Source organism: Sciurus carolinensis, chromosome 8 (genome assembly GCF_902686445.1).
Source record: "Sciurus carolinensis chromosome 8, mSciCar1.2, whole genome shotgun sequence".
NCBI lineage: Eukaryota > Metazoa > Chordata > Mammalia > Rodentia > Sciuridae > Sciurus > Sciurus carolinensis.
In genome coordinates this window covers 14,840,028-14,860,226 of record NC_062220.1, presented here as the reverse complement: position 1 = coordinate 14,860,226, position 20,199 = coordinate 14,840,028, and the positions used below count along the sequence as shown (strand labels likewise).

General features: G+C 34.4%; 1 protein-coding gene across 1 annotated transcript in view; it reads right to left on the bottom strand.

Moving 5' to 3' along the window:
• Positions 1-20,199, bottom strand: part of Braf (B-Raf proto-oncogene, serine/threonine kinase) — a 182,111-nt gene that overhangs the window by 10,516 nt on the left and 151,396 nt on the right. The window contains 4 exon segments of the mRNA XM_047560012.1: positions 1,448-1,582; positions 8,459-8,590; positions 12,611-12,729; positions 13,500-13,546. Of these exon segments, the coding sequence (XP_047415968.1) occupies positions 1,448-1,582; positions 8,459-8,590; positions 12,611-12,729; positions 13,500-13,546 (433 nt within the window).

The window sequence follows — 20,199 nt, the reverse complement described above, 5'->3', positions numbered from 1 at the left end:
AGTAGTAACTCTGAGTCCTAGAACATAAAACATATTTACCTACCCATTTAACCACTAGCCTCCTCTTTCTTTTCTGAGGCAACCCTTAACTCTTGCTACAACCATCAATTCTACCTTCTTTAACTCTTTAGAGAAGACAAATTTGGGAATAAAAAATAAAAGATGAGTGAATCTCACTTCTGTAATGGTGACTTATCTAAGTACCCCAAATAGGACTGATATTCAAAGGCATGAGGGTCCACAAAGAAACTCCCAGCAATGATGATGATAGATTAACTATGGGAGTTAACACTTCCCACTTGAAACTTCTGATTTGTCATGGTGAATTTACACAGCGTTATCAGGAAGTTCCTAAGCATAAGAAAATGCTGCATTTATATAATAATATCTATTACAGCTAAATGCTCTAAACTTGTTACCTTAGTTTCAGTTCTTTGTGATGCTTATTTCTTTTTTTCTTTCTTGATTTTTGTTTGAGGTGGACTTTAGATATGTTGCCCAGGCTGACCTCAAACTCCCAAGGTTAAAGTGATCCCTCTACCTCAGCCTCCCAAGTAAGTGACACCACACTGGATGTTTCTGTGGCTTACTAAAGATGATTAACTTTAGCCTCACGACAGGAAAAGATAAAAAAGCAATGAATAGTTATAAAGAATCATGAAAAGCAGATCGCTCTCACTGCCTTTTTCTTTCTGCCCCTGGAGGGCATTTCCCTTAAAAAGACTTAGTATAAAAGGGAAGCTTGTAACCCGTTTATCATCAAGAACAAGCAACAGTTCACAAAGTATGGTTTATGGACCTCTAAAAGGTCCCCAGGTCAAAACTATTTTCGTAACAATATTAAGATATTATTTGTTTTTTTTTTTTTTTTTTTTTTTGGGTGGTGCTGGGGATTGAACCCAGGGTCTTGGGCATTTGAGGCAAGCACTATACCAACTGAATTATATCTCCAACCCTATTATTTGCCTTTTTACTGTCATTTTACAAGTCAAGATTTCAAATTGCATCATAATACAAAAGCAAAAAATCCAGTTTTATTTTTTAAAAGACATCTGAAAAAGAATGTAAAACAATACCATTTTTCCCACTATAATTATTTTGGTTTGGAAAATAGTAATTATTACTTATGTAAGCAAAAGTGCTTATATAAGCATAAGTAAGCATAAGTGCTTGGGGGTCTTTCATAATTTCTAAATGTATAAAAAGATCTGGGACCAAAAAGTTTGAGAATTGTTAGATAAGTGCAGTTCTGAATGTTTGTGTTAGGATCTCAAACTTCTGCTTGACTTTCATAAAGTAATCATCATGTGTTTACCTATCTGGAGGCTGCACATAAGCACATAGAATCTAAACCTATGAAATACAAATAGTGTGCTTTATGGAGTGCTCAAAAATCTTCCTCTGAATGTTAGGCTATTCTTTTAGTTAGCACAAAGTTTTTTCTTACTTGGGGAAAGAGTGGTCTTTCATCTCTTTTCTTTTTGAGGCACTCTGCCATTAATCTCTTCATGGCTTTTGGACAGTTACTCCGTACCTTACTGAGATCTGGGGATAGGTATCCTCGTCCCACCATAAAAATTATCTGGAGAGAAAAATAAAGGCAAATCACATAACCTTTTATATAAGTTAAGATACACAAATAATGAAAATTCAATAAGCTCTACACTTAAGACATTTGTACTTTTCTAAACATACATTATGCTTTGAAAAAACCAACACTGCTAGTATTTGGATTCCCATACTTCAGACTGTAGAATACCCATAGCTAATGGGCTGCAAAGTTGAAATCTTCATGACCTGGGGCTGCACAAAGAGCTCTTAATCCCTGTGCTTCTAGTCGCTCCTTATACTGTCATGTTCCCACTGACAGTAACTGTGAAACACACAGAGCTAATAGTGTTTCTTCCTTCCTTAAAAAAAGGGTTACTGAGTACTTGCCCTAATTGTTGGGCATTAGGCTACTAACTCCTTTGTATATGTGTAGCATTTGGTTACAGGACCTTAGAACCATAGCCTCCCTCCAGAGAAGAGAAGGTGAAGCCTTTCAGTTCTTTTAAGGGTGGACAGAAACAGGTGTTAGGACTCTTGGAACTCTGGGAAGAGAGGACCTTGAGAAAGAGAGTTTTGATCTTAGAGGGAACAGGTCCAAGATGGCTAGAATAGATGCAAGGGTAGAGGAAACTCGTAAGAAAGCCCACATTCTGGGCAGAGTTGATGAATTTTAGATATGCTCAAGTTTAATATCTTATTTCCTGGTTGGTGTCAAATGACCCTTGTTAACTATGAGCCTAAAGTAAAGTTTTAGTTGCAATGTGATCTCTATGGTACAGTTAAAAGGATGAGGCTTGGGAAGAGATATTGAGGGGAACACAGATTTCTTCCATCTTGCCCTCTTCTGAAGTGAGGACGTATGATCACATTAATGGAGGAAAGAGTCTCAGGATTCTAGAAGGAACTTGGAATAACACCTTGGAGAAACAGGTGACCACAGCAACAACCAGGAAAAAATAAAGCACTTAACAAAGGGGTCTTCAAAGTTGAGAAACAGTCTGGATTGCCTACATTCACAGATGACAGCAGTTCAGACATAGTGACTTGGCTATCAATGGAAAAGGTAGCCCTGAAAGGCCAAAAAAACTCTGGGACACTTCGATTATAGATGTTAGCTAATTTAACGCTTAAAATAATTCTAACAACGTAGGTATCAAACCTTTTTACAAGTTAGGAACCCAAAGCCCAAATGAATCAAAGAATTTGTCCAAGATAATACAGCTATATAATAAGAATTTGGAGTTGGGTATGGTGACTGTAATAATCTGTAATAATGAATAATAATCCTATAATAATCTCAGTGACTTAGGAGGCTGAGGTAGGAGGATCATAAGTTCAAGGTCAGCCTCGGCAATTTCATAACACCTGTCTCAAAAATAAAAAAATGTTGGAGATGTAGCTCAGTTGTAAAGTCCCCCTGGGTTTGATCTCCAGTACTAAGTAAATAAATAAACAAATAGAATAAGACCATTCCAACAGAAATATTTAACCAAGATTATACGGCCTTGGCTCCTTCCCATGTGCATGTGAAATCCAGGTGAATTGAAGGCCTAACTAAAATTGAAGGGCAAATAAAAGTCTAGTGTTATTAAGATACACATTTCAACAAAATTTTATACTGTTTCTATTAGTCAAAACTTATTTTTATCAGTTATATATTGGATCATTTAATATCAGCCTGACCCCTGGAGGAGTTGGAAACTGAGGTCAGCTACACAAGAGTCAAGCACATCTATGAAACCAAATCCTAATAAAAACTCTAGACTCTAAGGCCCAGGAAGTTTCCTTGGCTGGCAATGTACAATGTGTATTGTCACATACCACTACCAGGAAATTTAGTACTGTCCACAACTCCACTGGAAGAAGATAGCTAGAAGTTCCACATGATAAATGTTCTTGGACTCTGTCCCATGTATCTTTTCCCTTGGCTGATTTTAACCTGCATTCCTTCATTGGAATAAATTGTAACTGTGAGTAAAACAGACTCAGAGAATTTTCAGTGAGTCCTTTTGGTCTTGGGGACTATGAAATTCTGCATATAGCTATAATAAAACTCCTACCTTTCCCATTTTAAGATTTCTTAATATTTACCTCTTTAAAAATATAAGGAAAAAGATCAATATTAAGCCCTAGCTCATTCTACTAAAAAAATCACATTTACCTACAGATATATAAATTAATTGAAGGGCAAATAAAAGTCTAGTGTTATTAAGATACACATTTCAACAAAATTTTATACTGTTTCTATTAATCAAAACTTATTTTTATCAGTTATATATTAAAAATTGTTAACAATGTCATAATTCAGAATTTTAAAAAAATCAACAACCCAAAACACAGAAAAAAATTTTCAAGTTCTCAGTTTAAATTTGTACCCATATTATATGATTACACGAATGGTATGAACCTACATTGTTTACAATCATAGAAAGGAAATTATGTACCCCATTTGTGTACAAAGAATCAAAATGCAGTCTGTAAAAAATTAAAAGCTAAATAAAAAAAAATAAAAAATGTAAAAAAATAAAAATAAATTTGTACCCATATTATTATAAATAAGTAATGTGAATAATCAATAAAAAACTTTAAAGCATAGAAATGTGTTACATATAGGGTGGAATTATGTGGAGAGGGAAACAGAACACTACAAATAGTTTAAAAGAAAAAAGGAATCACATCAAACCTCAAAAAATTAATGTAGAGTTATTTTTTTAAAAATAAGTGATTGTAGATCAAATTGTTATGGTTTTTAGATTTTATTGGATACATTTAATTTTTTTTTGTTCGTGCTGGTGATCAAATCCAAGACCTCAGCATGCTAAGCAAGTGTTCTACCACTGAGCTACATCCCCAGCCCCTGGTATATTTTAAAAAGGGTTGTAGATGGGTGTGGTGGCCCATGACTTTAATCCCAGTAATTTAGGAAGTTGAGACAGAAAGATCACAAGTTTGAGGCCAGCCTCAGCAATGTGGTGAGGTCCTAAGCAACTTAGTGGAGACCCTGTCTCAAAATAAAAAATAAAAAATAAAAAAAGTGCTGGGATGTAGCTCAGTGGTAAAGTGTCCCTCGGTTCAATCCCTAGTACAAACACAAACACAAACACAAAAACAAAAAAAAACCTTCAAAAGAGGGGGTTATACCAGTCTTAAAATTTTAACTGAACACACTGAAAATTACATTTTTTTTTTATTTATTTATTTTTTTTTACGTTTACATAGGGTAATGATGTTTATTATATTTTTCCCCTCCCCCGCACCCCTCCCACCCCTGAAAATTACATTCTTAACAATTACTTAAACTTAAAACTTTTTAGATGCTAACTTAAAGGCATTCACAGAGATGGCAAAAATTTACAAAAACCTGAATTCCAGAAGGGATGTGAGAAAGAAATCAAAGACAAGTCTCATATTTTTACATGCCCCAATGAATTTAGTTTCTGTGGAGTACTAGGCAAGGTGACCTTTGCTGCTGGGGTTGGGGAGCTGAGTGATGATGACACAGCAGGAAGGGAAAAGGATGTCTTTCCTGGATATAATTCAAGAAAATCTGCATGGTACACATGCACAAAATCTATACATTAGCTTGAAACCTGGGACTGGTTCTTACTTGCAACCCACAATCAGTACTTCTCACAGACACCCTATCCTTTATCAATCCATTTTCAACATCACTCCCTATATTGCCTCAATAGAACTCTACATTCCATTGGGAGTTCAGGCTGTGCTTTATTCGTCTTTGAATGTCTGTATATTCCACTGTGCTTTGTATGTAGTAGATAGTAAAAACCTTTTTCTGTTAATTTGTGTATTGATTAAGACACTGGTACTTATCATTTCCTGTTTCTGGAGATCCTATGCTTAGAACCCAGGTAACTTGCTGTGAGAAAGAACAAGCAGCTTGAAGAGCTCCTTAAGGGAAGGTCCGTGTAAAAAAGTGTGGTCCCTAAACCATGACCCCGACTAGCCGAGAGCTAGTGCCAACTTGTCAGGTATGTGAATGAACCATTTTGGAAGAAGATCTCCTTAACATTCAGTCACGCTGTTCTAGTCAATACCATCTAAACAGATAAATCTTCCTTACTGGGAGCAGCCTGATTGTAGATTCATAATGATTTTAAGTCACTACATTCTGGGTGATTTGTTATATACCAATAACTGGAATATATGTAAAATAACTCACATATGTTATCTATTATTTTCCCTAAAAAGACACAGCATTTCTGTTCCAATAAAAGAAAGCCATGAGGATATATTCAATATGCTTAGCTTAGATGAGCCCATTATGAATCCCAATTTAGCAGAGAAGCTACGCCTTTAAAGAGGGAAGAATAGGGAGACCAGAGAGGAAAATAGGATGAGAGAGTAAAACAAAAGAGAAAAAGTGTTTTCTCAGGTTCAGCACTAAGAAAAGTAAAGAAGAAATGGTGTACTACTTTGCAAAGTAATAGAAATGGTCATCTCTCAGACAGCCAAGGGACTTACTTTAGTAAATAATCTGATTTTTAGATCTGATTTTCATAATTGGGAATTAAAAAAAAAATACATACGGAGGTAAAAAGACCATGTAACGTAGATCTTGAGGCCATGCCTGCCAATGTACCATATTGATTTACCAGAGCCCTGCTTTCAATTTTTTTTTTTTTCCCCTGCTTTCAATTTAAAGACAAAACCTGCTACCTAAGAGTATGGTGAGAGTGCAGAGGAATGGTACCTATACTGTATAGCAAAGAAGCAGTTGTCCCATGGCCCATGGAAAAGAGAATATTACTCTTGGATTCTCAAACAGAGGTCTAATCTGAAAGCCATGGAGTTCAAGAGAAAGTTAAAGAAAATGCAAATTGAGAAGATGAGTGGAACAATCGGGGTTACCTCACTGAGGATGACCAAATTATGCTTTCAAAATGGGGAGTTCCATGGAAACTACCTTTGAAGAAAATAGGCTCCAGGGCAATGAAGTAGAATGGGTAGTGAGAAGAGTACATCATTCTTTTACCTCCTTCTCCTTTAGCAAATATTTAACTTGGTTTCTGGCTGGCATATTCCAGGGGCTCTAACTATAGTACTAGAAAGAATTAACTAGTAAAGGCCTTACCCTTCTGCTGGTCACTCACTCCTCTCAGAGAGTAAGCCCTTGCCACATCATTTATTATACTCCCATGGAGGACAAAGCACCTAAAATGCCAAGAAGTGGATGAGTGCAGAACTCTGGGATGCTTTTATCCATATTTTGGAGATAGTAATATTTGTTTCCATGTTATAATTTTATTATTTTATTAAAATAAATGGTCAGATCTTAAGTTCACAAATTTTTCTTAATTTGTAGTCTATATGATCAAACAACTAAAACTAAACTAAAAATCCCTAGTCCTCCTTCAGGAAAAGTGAACATGGCACAGAGTGTTAAGCTGTATGCTTGAAATACTTTTGTAAAAGACAGAGCACATGATGCTTCCAAATTAGAGACAATTTTGCTAATCAGACTGCCATCATCTAATTGGTCATCTCAGTGATCTAGACCTGTCACAAGTACAGGAAGTACAGTGTTTCAATTATTTTCTTTAGCTAGTATTTTGACCCACCCATCTAAGTTTCATGCAGGCTTAACATCAGACCATCAAAACAGAAGTTCTATATTGTTCAACACTCAAAGCCAAGACTCAACATTTTAGAGCTAACGAAGTGATTAGAAACACCCAATGGGAATTAAAAATTCAGCTTTATGATGAACTGAGCAGAAATGCAGTCATTTTTAAAATGCTCAAAGCAAAAATCAAGACTCAGATTCAATAAGTGATTCAATAAGAAGGCACAAAGTTCAGGGTAAGTTGGATCACATAATAGTTGAATGAGAAAGCTATCACCAAAAAGAGTTGAGCTACTGACCAAAATAAATATCACTTAAATAAAGTAACACATTTATACATAAAATCTATCATTTCATTAGGTTGGGAAGTCATGATGAAATACATAATAAGTTCATACTTTTTTGTTTTCATTCTCTGGCTGAGAATTCTCAACATTGGTATGTGTCAGAATCACCTGGGAAGCATTAAAAATAGGTGCTTGGACCCTCCAGTAAGCAATCAGAATCTGCTCTGGTGTCTCCACTTATAAGCAATTTCTCAGGTAATTCTAATGCAAATCATAGCAAAAAATCTAAATATTTTAAAATTACAGTTTACACTGTCAACCACTGTTTTCTAATATAATATTAATAGTTTAATGCTGGAATTTCTGTCTCCCTACACATGCTTTTTAAATGCTGAGGTATCCAAGACAATTTCGGTAAAAATAATTCACTTTTCTTGGTTAGTTTTAAAAGCCTATGTGAATTTATTGTGAAAAGACAGAAAATGCAAAGAGCTACATGAAGCTGTATTTGTACTTTTTAGAAGGGAAGGGACAGAGAACAGTAACTCAGGAAGAAAAGTAAAAAAAAAAAAGTCCTTATTATAGAAAAATTAAAACATGATTTAATAGTCCTTCCATGGTTTTAAAAATAAAATCTTAATAGTTTTAAAAGAATTTGAGATGAAGACATTCATAGCAAGTACCTACTCTGATTGCACAATCCTCAACAGAGTAAAAGGCTTAAACCTAGGTACTGTGGCAGCAGAGATCATTTTTCTGCTTGAACTCTGGTCAAGTAACATGAGGTATTATCTATTTTGTCTCTAGTTTTCAGTCACAAAATCAGGAATTTCACTCCACTGCACCAGAATTGCAGAGAAAAGGCCTTACTACATGCTGCTATTATGCCAAATGTGCACAGATTTCTAAAACTGGTCACAAAGATCAAGAGAGTGATCCTTTAGGCTTACCCAAAATTCAATACTCCCTTTCTATAATTAACTGGAGCTTTTATACAAATACTAAAATAAACCCCCAAGAGATAGTAAATATTTACCTGGTCCCTGTTGTTGATGTTTGAATAAGGTAACTGTCCAGTCATCAATTCATATAGAACAATCCCAAATGCATATACATCTGACTGAAAGCTGTATGGATTTTTATCTTGCATTCTGATTACTTCTGGTGCCTGTTAGAACATAAGAAGGAAAATTCTGTAGTTTATTCTTCACTTCAAGTGAATAAAGAAATAAAAGCTACAATTCCCAGAGCAATGTTTTATCATTTAAAAATTCATCTCTTATTAATAGTCAAAGAACTAAAACCAATTAAGAAAGATGAAGAAAAAAAATTCCTGCTCTACAGATTCTGAAAGAAGCAGTTTTAGGTAAGATTCTATAATGCATCACTAAGACTTCATAATTATATCAGCAATTTTTTTTTTTTTTTTTTTTTTTTTTTTTTTTTTGCGGTGCTGGGGATTGAACTCAGAGCCTTATGCTTGAGAGGCAAGCACTCTACCAACTGAGCTATCTCCCCAGCCCTCAGCTACTTTTCTTTCTGAAGAAAATACCATCACTGTCATTTGATTTCTTCCTAAGACTTACCCTATCAGAATCAGTTTCCACTTCTCATTCCTGATTCAGCAAAAAATAACAATGACAACAACAAAAACTAGACCTGTAGTTCTAAGATGCTTGAGAGTAGGCACAACTACTGTAGTAATTGTCTTAGAACTTAAGTTTTTCCATTGTTACAAAAGGTTTTCCTCATCTCAGGGCACCTCAGAAAATAATGGTAGAATTAAGGCTGATAAACCCCCTTTTAAGCCATGGGATAAACATGTAGTATAAACATGTCATGGAAAGTTCATTAACAAAAGCTATAGACAGCAGGTAGATTTAGAAAAAAGAAGATATAAAGAATCTTTGGCCACTGGTCCTTGGACAAAGAAATAGATCAAATCATTATCTGCTACATTTTTACACATTTCAGTCACTGTATTGTACAACCAGATTTTTTATTTACATGAAATACAATGATTGGTTAACAATTAGCTTAAAAGATTTATTCCTTCATTTGCATCTCCTGTTTGATTTCATTTGCAAAGAATGAAAGTTGCAGGAATATTAATGAAAACATCAATTTGACAGCAAAAGCTTTACTAACTGCAAAAATGGCCGGAAGACGGGAAAATATTCCTGGTGTGGGAAAGGCAGGTATCTCACAAGGAGAGGCAATAATGGCCCTCAACTACAGATGCAAATCAGAACCGCTTGTGAAGCCTTTAAACTCACAAAGGCCAGACTACACTCAATCCCAGTAACTTAATATTTGAACCTTGGGGTGGCTCCCAGATGTTATTGTTAAAGCTCCCCAGGTGATGCTAATGTCCAACCCAAATTGAGAACCACTGATGGAAGATCTGTGGGAGAACTTAAAGGGAGTCAAAAGATGGGACTGGAAGAGAAGACTGCATCTATAAAAAAGATTGCTTTTGTTATACATTCTGTTGATAGTTACTTTTAAGTAATATAGTACAAAATAAACCACTTACAACTTGGATGAAATGAACAAACCAGAATACCAAGAGGCCGGTTATGATAAAGACATAATTTTCAAAGCCCAAACCAATTTTTGCGAGGGACAGAGTATAAATCAATTTAACTGTCCTTTTAAAAATCAGTTTTATGGGCTGGGGAGATAGCTCAGTCAGTAGAGTGCTTGCCTTGCAAACACAAGGCCCTGGGTTCCATCCCCAGCACCGCAAAAAAAAAAAAAAAAAAAAAACCAACATTTTATTTCACTGTTGTTGGTGGACGGATTGATAAGTTGTATGCAACCTATTTACAAGAAATGCATAACTGATCCTCAATTTAGTGATTTAATTTGTAAAATTTTCACAAAGATTTCTTTCTCTTTCAAGATACACATAAAAGAAAGTTAAGACAACTGTAAATAACTCAGAGGACCATATAACATTAGTTTTGATCAAACTTTTCTTGCCTAGCCTGTAGTTCTGTATTTGCTTCTGAAGGCAGCATCAACTCAGATTTATTTTACAATGAGGTACAGTATTGGTTATTTTCTTACCTTAAAATTTAGCATAAAGGATGAACTTATCTATTCAGGCATCAACAAAAATAATAAGAAGGAAATAGAAACTTTCTGCGTAATAATACACTAAATGTAAAATCTTAAGATTTTTTTAGAGTAAGAACGAACTTGGGGACTTGATCGGGCAGAATTCTCCCACAGTAGTTAAAATAAACACATCTTTAAAAAATGTGAATTGTTTTTTAGGTTCTGCAATTTCAGCACTTAAAATCTGTTTCTGCCCAAAATCTTAGGATACACTGCCATTTTTGTTACAGGCATCTACCTTAAAGGTGCCTGAGATCCAGATTATAATTATTAACTAGCCTCCTATTTCTAACTATTAATTTAAACCATTAAACATATTAAATAATAATAATAATAATAAAACTTTGCTAACTGCAATTACTGAATTTTAGAAAGGGCCTCAGAAATTTTCTAGTCCAACCCAACACTGCAGATGGAGAGAGAGGTGGTTAAGGAACCTGCAAGTTAATGGCCAGAACACTAGAATACAGATCTCCTGACTCTAATTTTAAAGTCCATTGTCTTCTCTTCCACTTTGCCATTTGCTCTAATTCCACGTACTGTCATAAGAAATCATAGCTCGATTTAAACCTGGGCCAATCTTGATAAACTTGAAATCCTACCCTGGAATTCTCTTGGGCATTGCTACATACAGTTTGAGGAATTTAGGCAAATATAGCTTCAGAAGCCCTACCAACATTTTTATGCATATTAAATTATTTAAAGCTTAAAATTACACTAAGACTTCTGGGATATCTGTATTCAGCTTAGAGCTGCAGTTTCCAAACTTTCTGGTCCTAGGATTTGTTTTCATTCTTAAAAATTATTAAAGACCCTAATCTTTTGTTTATGTGGATTGATTCTGTGGCTTGTCATATTAAAGCTTAACCAAGAAACTGTTAAAATAGTGACTAATTCATTTAAATATTAAAAATAATAACCATTAATGTCAACACAGAACACCCATTTTTAATAAATATTTTCAAAAACAAAGGTTAGTGAGAATAGTACTATGATTCTCTTTAATATCTGGCTTAATAGCAACCAGGTGGATTCTATTTGCTTCTTTATTCACTTTCCTTTTGTTCTTGCAGATCAAAATTCAGTATGTTGCTATGTGGTGTTTTGATTGGAGGATAAGAAGAAAATTTGGTCTCACAAAGGGATTATTGTAGTCCGTCCCTCTCAAAGGTCTTATGAACCCTTTTGAGAACCGCTGATTTACAGCATGATTACTATAAATTCTGAGGGGCACTGGGGATAGGATCCAGAGGCACTTTACCACTGGGTTACATTTCCAGTCCTTTTAAATTTTTAAATTTTGAGACAGGGTCTCCCTGCATTGCTTACAGTCTTGCTAAATTGTTGAGGTTGACTTTGAACCTGCAAGCCTTCCATCTGTCTCCTGAGAGTTGCTGGAATTATAGGCCTATGCCACTATGCCTAGCTATAACTGACTTTTTAACTGTCTACTGCAGTAACTGCACACAAGTTTTGTTCTCTTCTTTTAGAACCTCTATGTCTTTTCTACAAAGCAGAAATAAGGATAAAGAAAGAGAAAATAAGTTGAACATATGGCTAATAGTTCAAAATTTCCCAAAATTTCTCTTGCCTTTCCTCTCCCAGCTGCCCCATAATTATATAGTTCTTTCCATTCTGAAGGAAGTAACTTTCCAGTTTAGGCTTAAGTAAGGACTGTAAAACAGCCTCTTTGTTAAAAGGAACAGTTCTCTTAGCAAAACCATAATAATGGCTGCAAAACACACCTGCCTTAAATTACAAACCTATTTTTTAAAAACAGTGCACACAGGACATTTTGAACACAAAATATTTTTAAACAGACAATTCTGAATAAAATTTAAACATTGTTTATAAAATATATTTTTGTTCAAAATATATTGAAACTGGCTTTGTACATTACTTTAAAGATAAAAAAAGTTAAACTATTTACATAAAACATTGATTTTTGCAAATACTGGGAATTATGGAAATACTATAGTTGAAAAACTACAATGACTTTCTAGTAACTCAGCAGCATCTCAGGCTCCAAAAATTTAATCCATGGAGAAACAGCCTCAATTCTTACCATCCACAAAATGGATCCAGACAACTGTTCAAACTGATGGGACCCACTCCATCGAGATTTCACTGTGGCTAGACCAAAATCACCTATTTTTACCGTGAGGTCTTCATGAAGAAATATATCTGAGGTGTAGTAAGTAAAGGAAAACAATAGATCTCAATTCTCCTATTAGAGCAAACATTATGAAAATTTTAGGTAAGAGATCTAGTTTCTGTTATTCTGTAATATGTTATTCTTTAAAAAAGTGCAGTACTTCATATTTCCTAAATTTGATAAAAATGTTTTAAACAATAATTAGTTGTATTTAACCTAAGTAACTTGTTTTTTAAAATTTTGGGGGCTTGAAATGTACAAGGATGAGGTGAGATGCTTTCCTAAGCCTTCGGGAGCTCTAGGAACTTTCCCATTTGATTTTGGTTGTTTGGGCCCAGGTATCCTTTAGCGCTGCTGGAGAATCTATAAAGGCTCTTTGCTGGAATAAAGATGCCAGCAGGCAGGGTCTTAGCCTGGGCTTAGGGAAAAAGAATGGTTTTTCTCACCTCACTGTTATATAATTTAGAGTCTTTAATTAGATCTGAACTACTACTGAACAAGGGCAGAGGACTGAAAACTAATGTTTTAAGGTGTGGATAGAATGTAAGCAAGCAATTTAAAAAAAAGTCCTAATATTATGAAGACTTTTGACAGATTTTCTTATAGTGCTCAATCATTCAGAAACCAAAACTGGTTGTTACATCCTGCTCTACTATACTCTCATGCAAACTGATGTATTAATTTTCTTTACAGTGTACTGAATTTAGCATGAAAACTGTTTTTACATAATGTGAAGACAAAATGCAGAAGAAAAGTCAGGATGTTTTCAAACTTCGCGGACAAATTTCAGGAAGGATACTATTACTCTTGAGGTCTCTGTGGATGATTGACTTGGCGTGTAAATAACTGAAAAACAAAACATCATTTTAACCTGAGTAGGGCTAAAGGACTCTGGCCTTTCAGAATCTACAGAACATACTTAGGGGTATAAAGACTTATTTTAGAATCATGATACAATTGAAATCTGTACATTGTTATAATCTCTTTATACATAAATTAGACTGTAAATGAATTTAGGATTATAGAAACATATTACTATTATATACAGCCCAAAACTTGTTTTATAGTCAAAGATTTCACTTTATCTTTCACTATTACAAATACAAACCTTTCAACCCTGTTAAGTCTATTTATTCATTTCCTATAAATACACCTTTACATTCAATGCTTCCCACCTGCATCCATCTCTCCAAAATCAGCTTTCATTCTATTTTTCACTGATTTAAACTTGTCCTTTAAGATGGAACACCTAAATGAAACTTTCCTATGACTAACCCAAATGAAAGTGATCTTTCATTCAATTTATATAGCAATTATAAAATCAATAGCTGAATTCATTTTTTAAATGTGCCTATGTTTGCTTTCTATTTAGAATATAAACTCCACCATAATATGAAAGTTTGGTAAATTACAACTATTTTTAAAGGTGGTATGATATATTCTTAAAGGACCTTACTGAAACTAGTGAGGAGCAGACTTCCTCTATAATGGCCACAGTGGATCTATTTTAAAATTAACTTAAAGTTTAAATTATCTATGTTACCACCAAAAATTGCTTTAGTTGTGTTCACTGAGGGAAAGGGCTCCGATTAATTTATTTCCATTTATCTAAACTGCCTAATGGCCTTTCATGTATGTTAAGTATTCAATACATGTCAGTTGAATCAACTATAATAGGATACATAATACTCTAGAGTCAAGTTTAATACTGGAAAAAACAGATAAAACTTCTAAAATCTAACAATGACCATTAAGAAATAAGTTCTGCTTTAGAATAAGAATTTAAAATCCAAATAATATGATCAAAATCATGTAATAAACACTTAAAAATGGAAGATTTGCAAATAACTGAGATTATTCAAGTTTTCTTGTCTCCATTTAAGCTTCCTTATTCTCCCAGACATCAGGATTTTAAAACTAGGTTTTTGGACAAAATTTTTTATTTCAAGTTGCTATTTATCCAAAGTAACCTCTTCTCCAATTACTCTCTAAATTTACACTATTTCTTTCCTTTACAGCATTTATCACAATATAAAATTATCTTGCCATGTAGGCTCAGTGCTGTTCCACTATATCACACTATCACTCTTCCACTGAAAGAAAATGTGATGTTAATTATTGGTACCACTTGCTTGAAAAGTTCTGCAGTGACATAGAAAGCTAAAATCAGACAGAGATAAACACGTTCTAATTAAAAGCTTTTTCAAGATGAGGAGAACTTGACTCCATAAGAACGAAAGGGGGTAAATGATGATGGTGGTGGTGGTGGTAGGTCAAAGAGACCCAAGGTCTAAAGCACAGCAAAGGTGTTGGTCTTTGAAAGTGGTTCCTTCTCCTGTGAGATTGAACATACAAAACCAAATGGGAGATAAATATATGAAAATGGAGGCATGATGAAGTTAAAAGGAGTGAAGATAAAGGTGCTTTTATTTTATTTTTAGGGGCAATAGAAGGGATTGAACCCCAGATCTTATACATGCTAGGCGGGTACTCCACCACTCAGCTACACTCCCAGTCTGATAAAGGTGTTCTTGATGAATGGTATCAATTCTTTCAACAAATTTGATGCAAAGCAACAGAACCAGAATAAAACATATAGAAATGAACTTGGAGGCTTGAGGAGAGAAAATTTCTGTCCAGGAATGTACTAGATAATTAACAAAATATAAATGTGATTGTTGAACTAGTGATATTACCAGTAGAAGCTGGACAGCATAAATGTATTGGAGATCAAAGTTGCAAATGGCCACAACCTGAAATAGCATCACCTTGCATATGTGTAATCCTTTAGGGTTTACAAATTGCTTTCTTAATTTTATCTCATGTAATAATTCTCTTTCTATAATATTTCTGTAACAAAAGTGGCAAAAGAGTAAAGTCCAGGTCTGTATAATGGAAGGTTGGAAAGAAAAGAAACTATTTCCCCAACTAGAAAAATGGGATGAACATCACACCCCAGCCCTATATAATATAAAGTTTCACAGTAATTGTACCATAAATGATTCTATATAGGCTGACACTAAAACAATTTCATAGGCAATGACCCATTATAATGGAAGATGCAAAAAATAAAACAAACAAACAAACAAAAAAAACCAAAACAAAAAAACAAACAACCACATTGTTGAGGAACAGATAGGGAACAAGAATAAACTGACTTCTGCTACAGAAGTCTATCCATTATTTAGGATAATTATACTGGGCATTCCTCTGAACTTTTTAAGATGTTAAGGAGAACATTACGGGTTTACAACAGTATTATGCATTTTCAAAATCACTAGGAAAGACAAACATGGTATCAACTAAATATCATAGTCTCTTGACAGAATTCTCTTAGGAATCTTCTATCTTGAAGAAAAAGTGTCCACCAATAGAATCATTTATTCTTGGATCTGCAAAATTATCTAGTAAAATTTGTTTTCTGTATACTCCTTTTAAGTTCTTATCTAAGATTAATTTTTTCAGCATTCTTTTTAGAGCACAAGATGATGCCTCAAAGTAAGTGAGCATTTAAGATTTGATCTAATGCAAACTAAAGTGAAAGTCCCATTTTCATCTGTCCCCCATGGTGGGCATAAAAAATTTAAGAGAGCCATTGTCACTCTACGGACTCCTAAGATTATGTTTAATTAACATCAGAATTACTCTTCTTTAATTGCTCCTATAAAATGCTTCCTCCTCCTATATTTGTATACTTTTCCTTACACCTGGGTGGAATTTTATAGTTTGTAGATATGGTTTGTGTAATCCTTTAGGGTTTACAAATTGCTTTCTAAATTTTTATCTCACATTAAACTTTTAGTTTTCACTCAAAATAGGTTCTAAAAGATCAGCATTCTAATGATGTGCTCATCTATGTTACTGCTAAATATGCTCATCATATTCATAAGAGAGGAATGACAGAAATCTTCCAGCTTGCTATCTTTAGGTATAACTGTTTATTCAGTTGTGAACCTAGTTAAGTCCTGCCATTTGTGTTCCGTCTCTTGATTTTATCTTTAAGAACAATGTGAAAGCTGGGTGTGGTGACTCATGCCACGAGTGAATGAGGGTGCTGAGGCAGGAGGATCACAAGTTGGAGGCCAGCTTTGGCAATTTAGTGAAACCCTCACTCAAAATAAAAAATGAAAAGGGGATGTAGCTCAGTGGTACAGTAACTCTGGGTTCAATCCTTAGTACCAAAGGAAAAACAACAAAACAAAACCCAAACCCAAACCCAATCTCAAACCAAACCAGACTAACATCAAAAACTAAACCAAACCAAAAAACAGGAGGAATATTATTCAAATGCTTTGCTGAAATTCCAATACTATGTACACCATCTGGCTGATTTACTGATCTAGTCTATTTGTGAAAGCTTCTAGGTGCTGTAATTTTCTTGTATTTTCAACTATTTTTAAAACTTCAGACCTGGACTAAGTAGACACCTACATTTCAGCCCTCTTTCATCAAATTCTACATCTCTCACAAAGGCTTATCAAACTTTAGGTAACAAGCTGACTCTCTGACACCCTAGCCATCCATGGAAAACAATCTGTCACAACCAGCAGGTGTGACAGTAGTTAACAGTGTCATATACTCTTCCTTCTACTTTGATGTCTTCAGTTCCCTTGAAAATCATGATGTGGAAAGTGAGCAAGATTGAAGGGAATGACATTCTGCTATTTCACTGTAGTCAGGAATCATTTATCACTTTAAAAATAATTAAAATATCCAATAGGTAGTTTCCAGATTTTTCAGTTGTGCTTTATAATGACCTAAATTCTATTTCACTTTCATTTCTTTTAGATTTCACTCTTAAAAAACAATATTTAAGGTATAGTTTACACAAGTGATTAAATTTTAAATGTATAATTAAATGAGTTTCAACAAATATATACTTTTGTATAATAACCAGCCACAATCAATAAAAAGAATATCCACCACCCCAAAAGTTTCTTCATATATTTTTGCAATTAATAACACCCTCCTCCCCCGACTCTCAGATGACCACTGTTAATGCTTTTTGTCACTGTGGATTAGTTTCACCTTTATAGAATGTTGTATAAAGAGAATTATATGGCTTCTTTTGCCCTGCAAAACAATTTTGAGATCAACATGATGAAGTGTTACATAGCAGGAATATACCATACCTTACCCATTTACCTGTTGAACGTTTGGACTTTTTTTTGGTTTTCAGTAATTGTGAATAAGATACGGTAAATGTACATGTATAAATCTTTGTTTTTGATTCATGTTTTTATTTCTTTTGTTGTTAGGTAAGATTAGAATTGCCTATTTGGTAAGTTTAAAAGACGCTATCAATTTGTTTCCCCAAATGGTTGTCTTATTTGAAATCCTTACCAGTAATACATAAGAGTTCCAGGTTGCTCTTCGTCTTTACCAACACTGGGAGTATTGCCAGTTCTGATTACAGGGACTTTGATAGGTGAAGTGCTATAGCACTATAGTTTTAATTTGCTTTTTCCTTATGTCTAACTATACCAAAATCTTTGGGGGCTAGGGCTGTAGCTCAGTGGCAGAGCACTTGCCTAGCATGTGTGAGACATTGAGTTTGATCCTCAGCATCACATTATAAAATAAATAAATAAAAGAGGTATCATTTACAAGTAAAAATTTTTGTATGTGCTTATTTTCCATTTACATACCTTGTTTAATACAAATTTCAAATCTTTTGGCTCTTTTTCAGACAGTCTTGAGCTGTTGGTTGGCCTCAAACTTGCCAGTAGCTGGGATTATAGACACGTGGCACATCCAGATTCTTACGGCTGTTTTTTTCAGCGGGCAATGTTTTATTACACAGCTGTAAGAGTACTTTATATGCTCCAGTCTTTTATTAGATGATGTGTTTTACGGACATTCCCTCTAAGTCCATGCCTTGTCTTCTCAATTTATGAACAGTATCTTTTGAGGAACAACAGTTTCAAATTTTGATGAAATCCAACTTATTAATTTTTAAATTAATAAGTTCTTGCTTTCTGTGATTTAAGGAAATCTTTCCTAACATGGTGCATGCCTGTAATACTAGTGACTTGGGTGGCTGAGGCAAGAGGATCTTAAGTTGGAGGCCAGCCTCAGCAACTTAGTGAGGGCCTAAGCAACTTAGTGAGAGCTTGTCTTAAAAAAAAAAAAAAAAAAAAAAAAAAAATCTGGGGGTGTAGCTCAGTGGTAAAGCACCTCTGGGTTCAATACTCAGTACTGCTTCTCACCCCAAAGAACTCCCAGCTTGTCTTAAGACTACAATAATTTTCTTCTGTTTCTTAAAGAAGGTTTAAATTTTTACATTGTAGTCTCAGGTCTTTGATTCATTTCAAGTAAATGTCTATGTTATGTGTCTGGTAAGGGTTACTGGTTTATGTTATCCAAATGGATATCTAGTTGTTCTAGCAATATTTATTGAAGGGGTCAACCCCAAGAATTGCCTTGGCACCTTGGTAAAAATAGGAAAAGCACGATAGATCTATGGATTTATTTCCAAGCTTTCTATTCTGTTTCATAGATTTTTGTCTATCCTTAAGCCAGTACTACACTGTTGTAAATACTGTGGTTTTATACTAAATTTTGATATCCAACAATACAGATCCTTTACGTTTGTTCTTTTTTTCAAGTGTCTTGACTATAAATTTTTAGGTACTTCATCTCCATATTAAAAAGTTTTTTTTAAATTTAATACTAGGGAGTGAACCCATGTGTGTGTAGTCAAGTCTGGTTCTTTTATACTTATTGAAGTAAACATTAAAAAAAAAATCTCAGCAGATATTTGTTTGGAAATCGATGACATAATCATAAAATTTATAGAGAGCTGGGTGCAGGGGCAAATGCCTATAATCCCAGAGATTTAGGAGGTTGAGGCAGGAGTTTCAAGTTTGAGACCAACCTCAGCAATTTAGTGAGACAATGTCTCAAAATAAAAAATAAAAAGGCCTGGTGATGTTGCTCAGTGGTAAAGCATCTCTGGGTTCAAACCCCAGTATCACACATTCAAAAAACAAAAATAAGAAATTAGAATGATACTCCCCCTCCAAAAAAAAAAAAAAAGAAGAAGAAAAAAACAAGCTGTGAAATTACAGAAAAGTGAGATGGTAGCCTGCTGATCGTCAAAGCCTCTAATACACTGGTATAGGACTATCTCTTCCGTTGGGTATTATTCATGTAATATGTGACTTGACTACCTGGGGTTTTCACTGCCCCTGTTGGCATTTAGTACTTTGCTTAGGAGATCTGAAGCTACCTCATCTTTACCTGCAGAAAACTTTAAACCTTCATGATCTGTTTTTGATTTTATTCTTCTTTCATTGTCACAGTGGTTCATATTTTTTACTTACTGTCATGAAAGCGAGGCATAGTTTGTATATGAAATCTTCAGAGTTCACAACTATAAGATAATCTCTTAACTTCAAATACTACACATTCAGTTTCTAGATGGAATTATGGGGACACATGTTCTGGTTTTCTGGAGAGAGTCAATGCCTGCCTATTCCTATTTTTCAGCACACCCT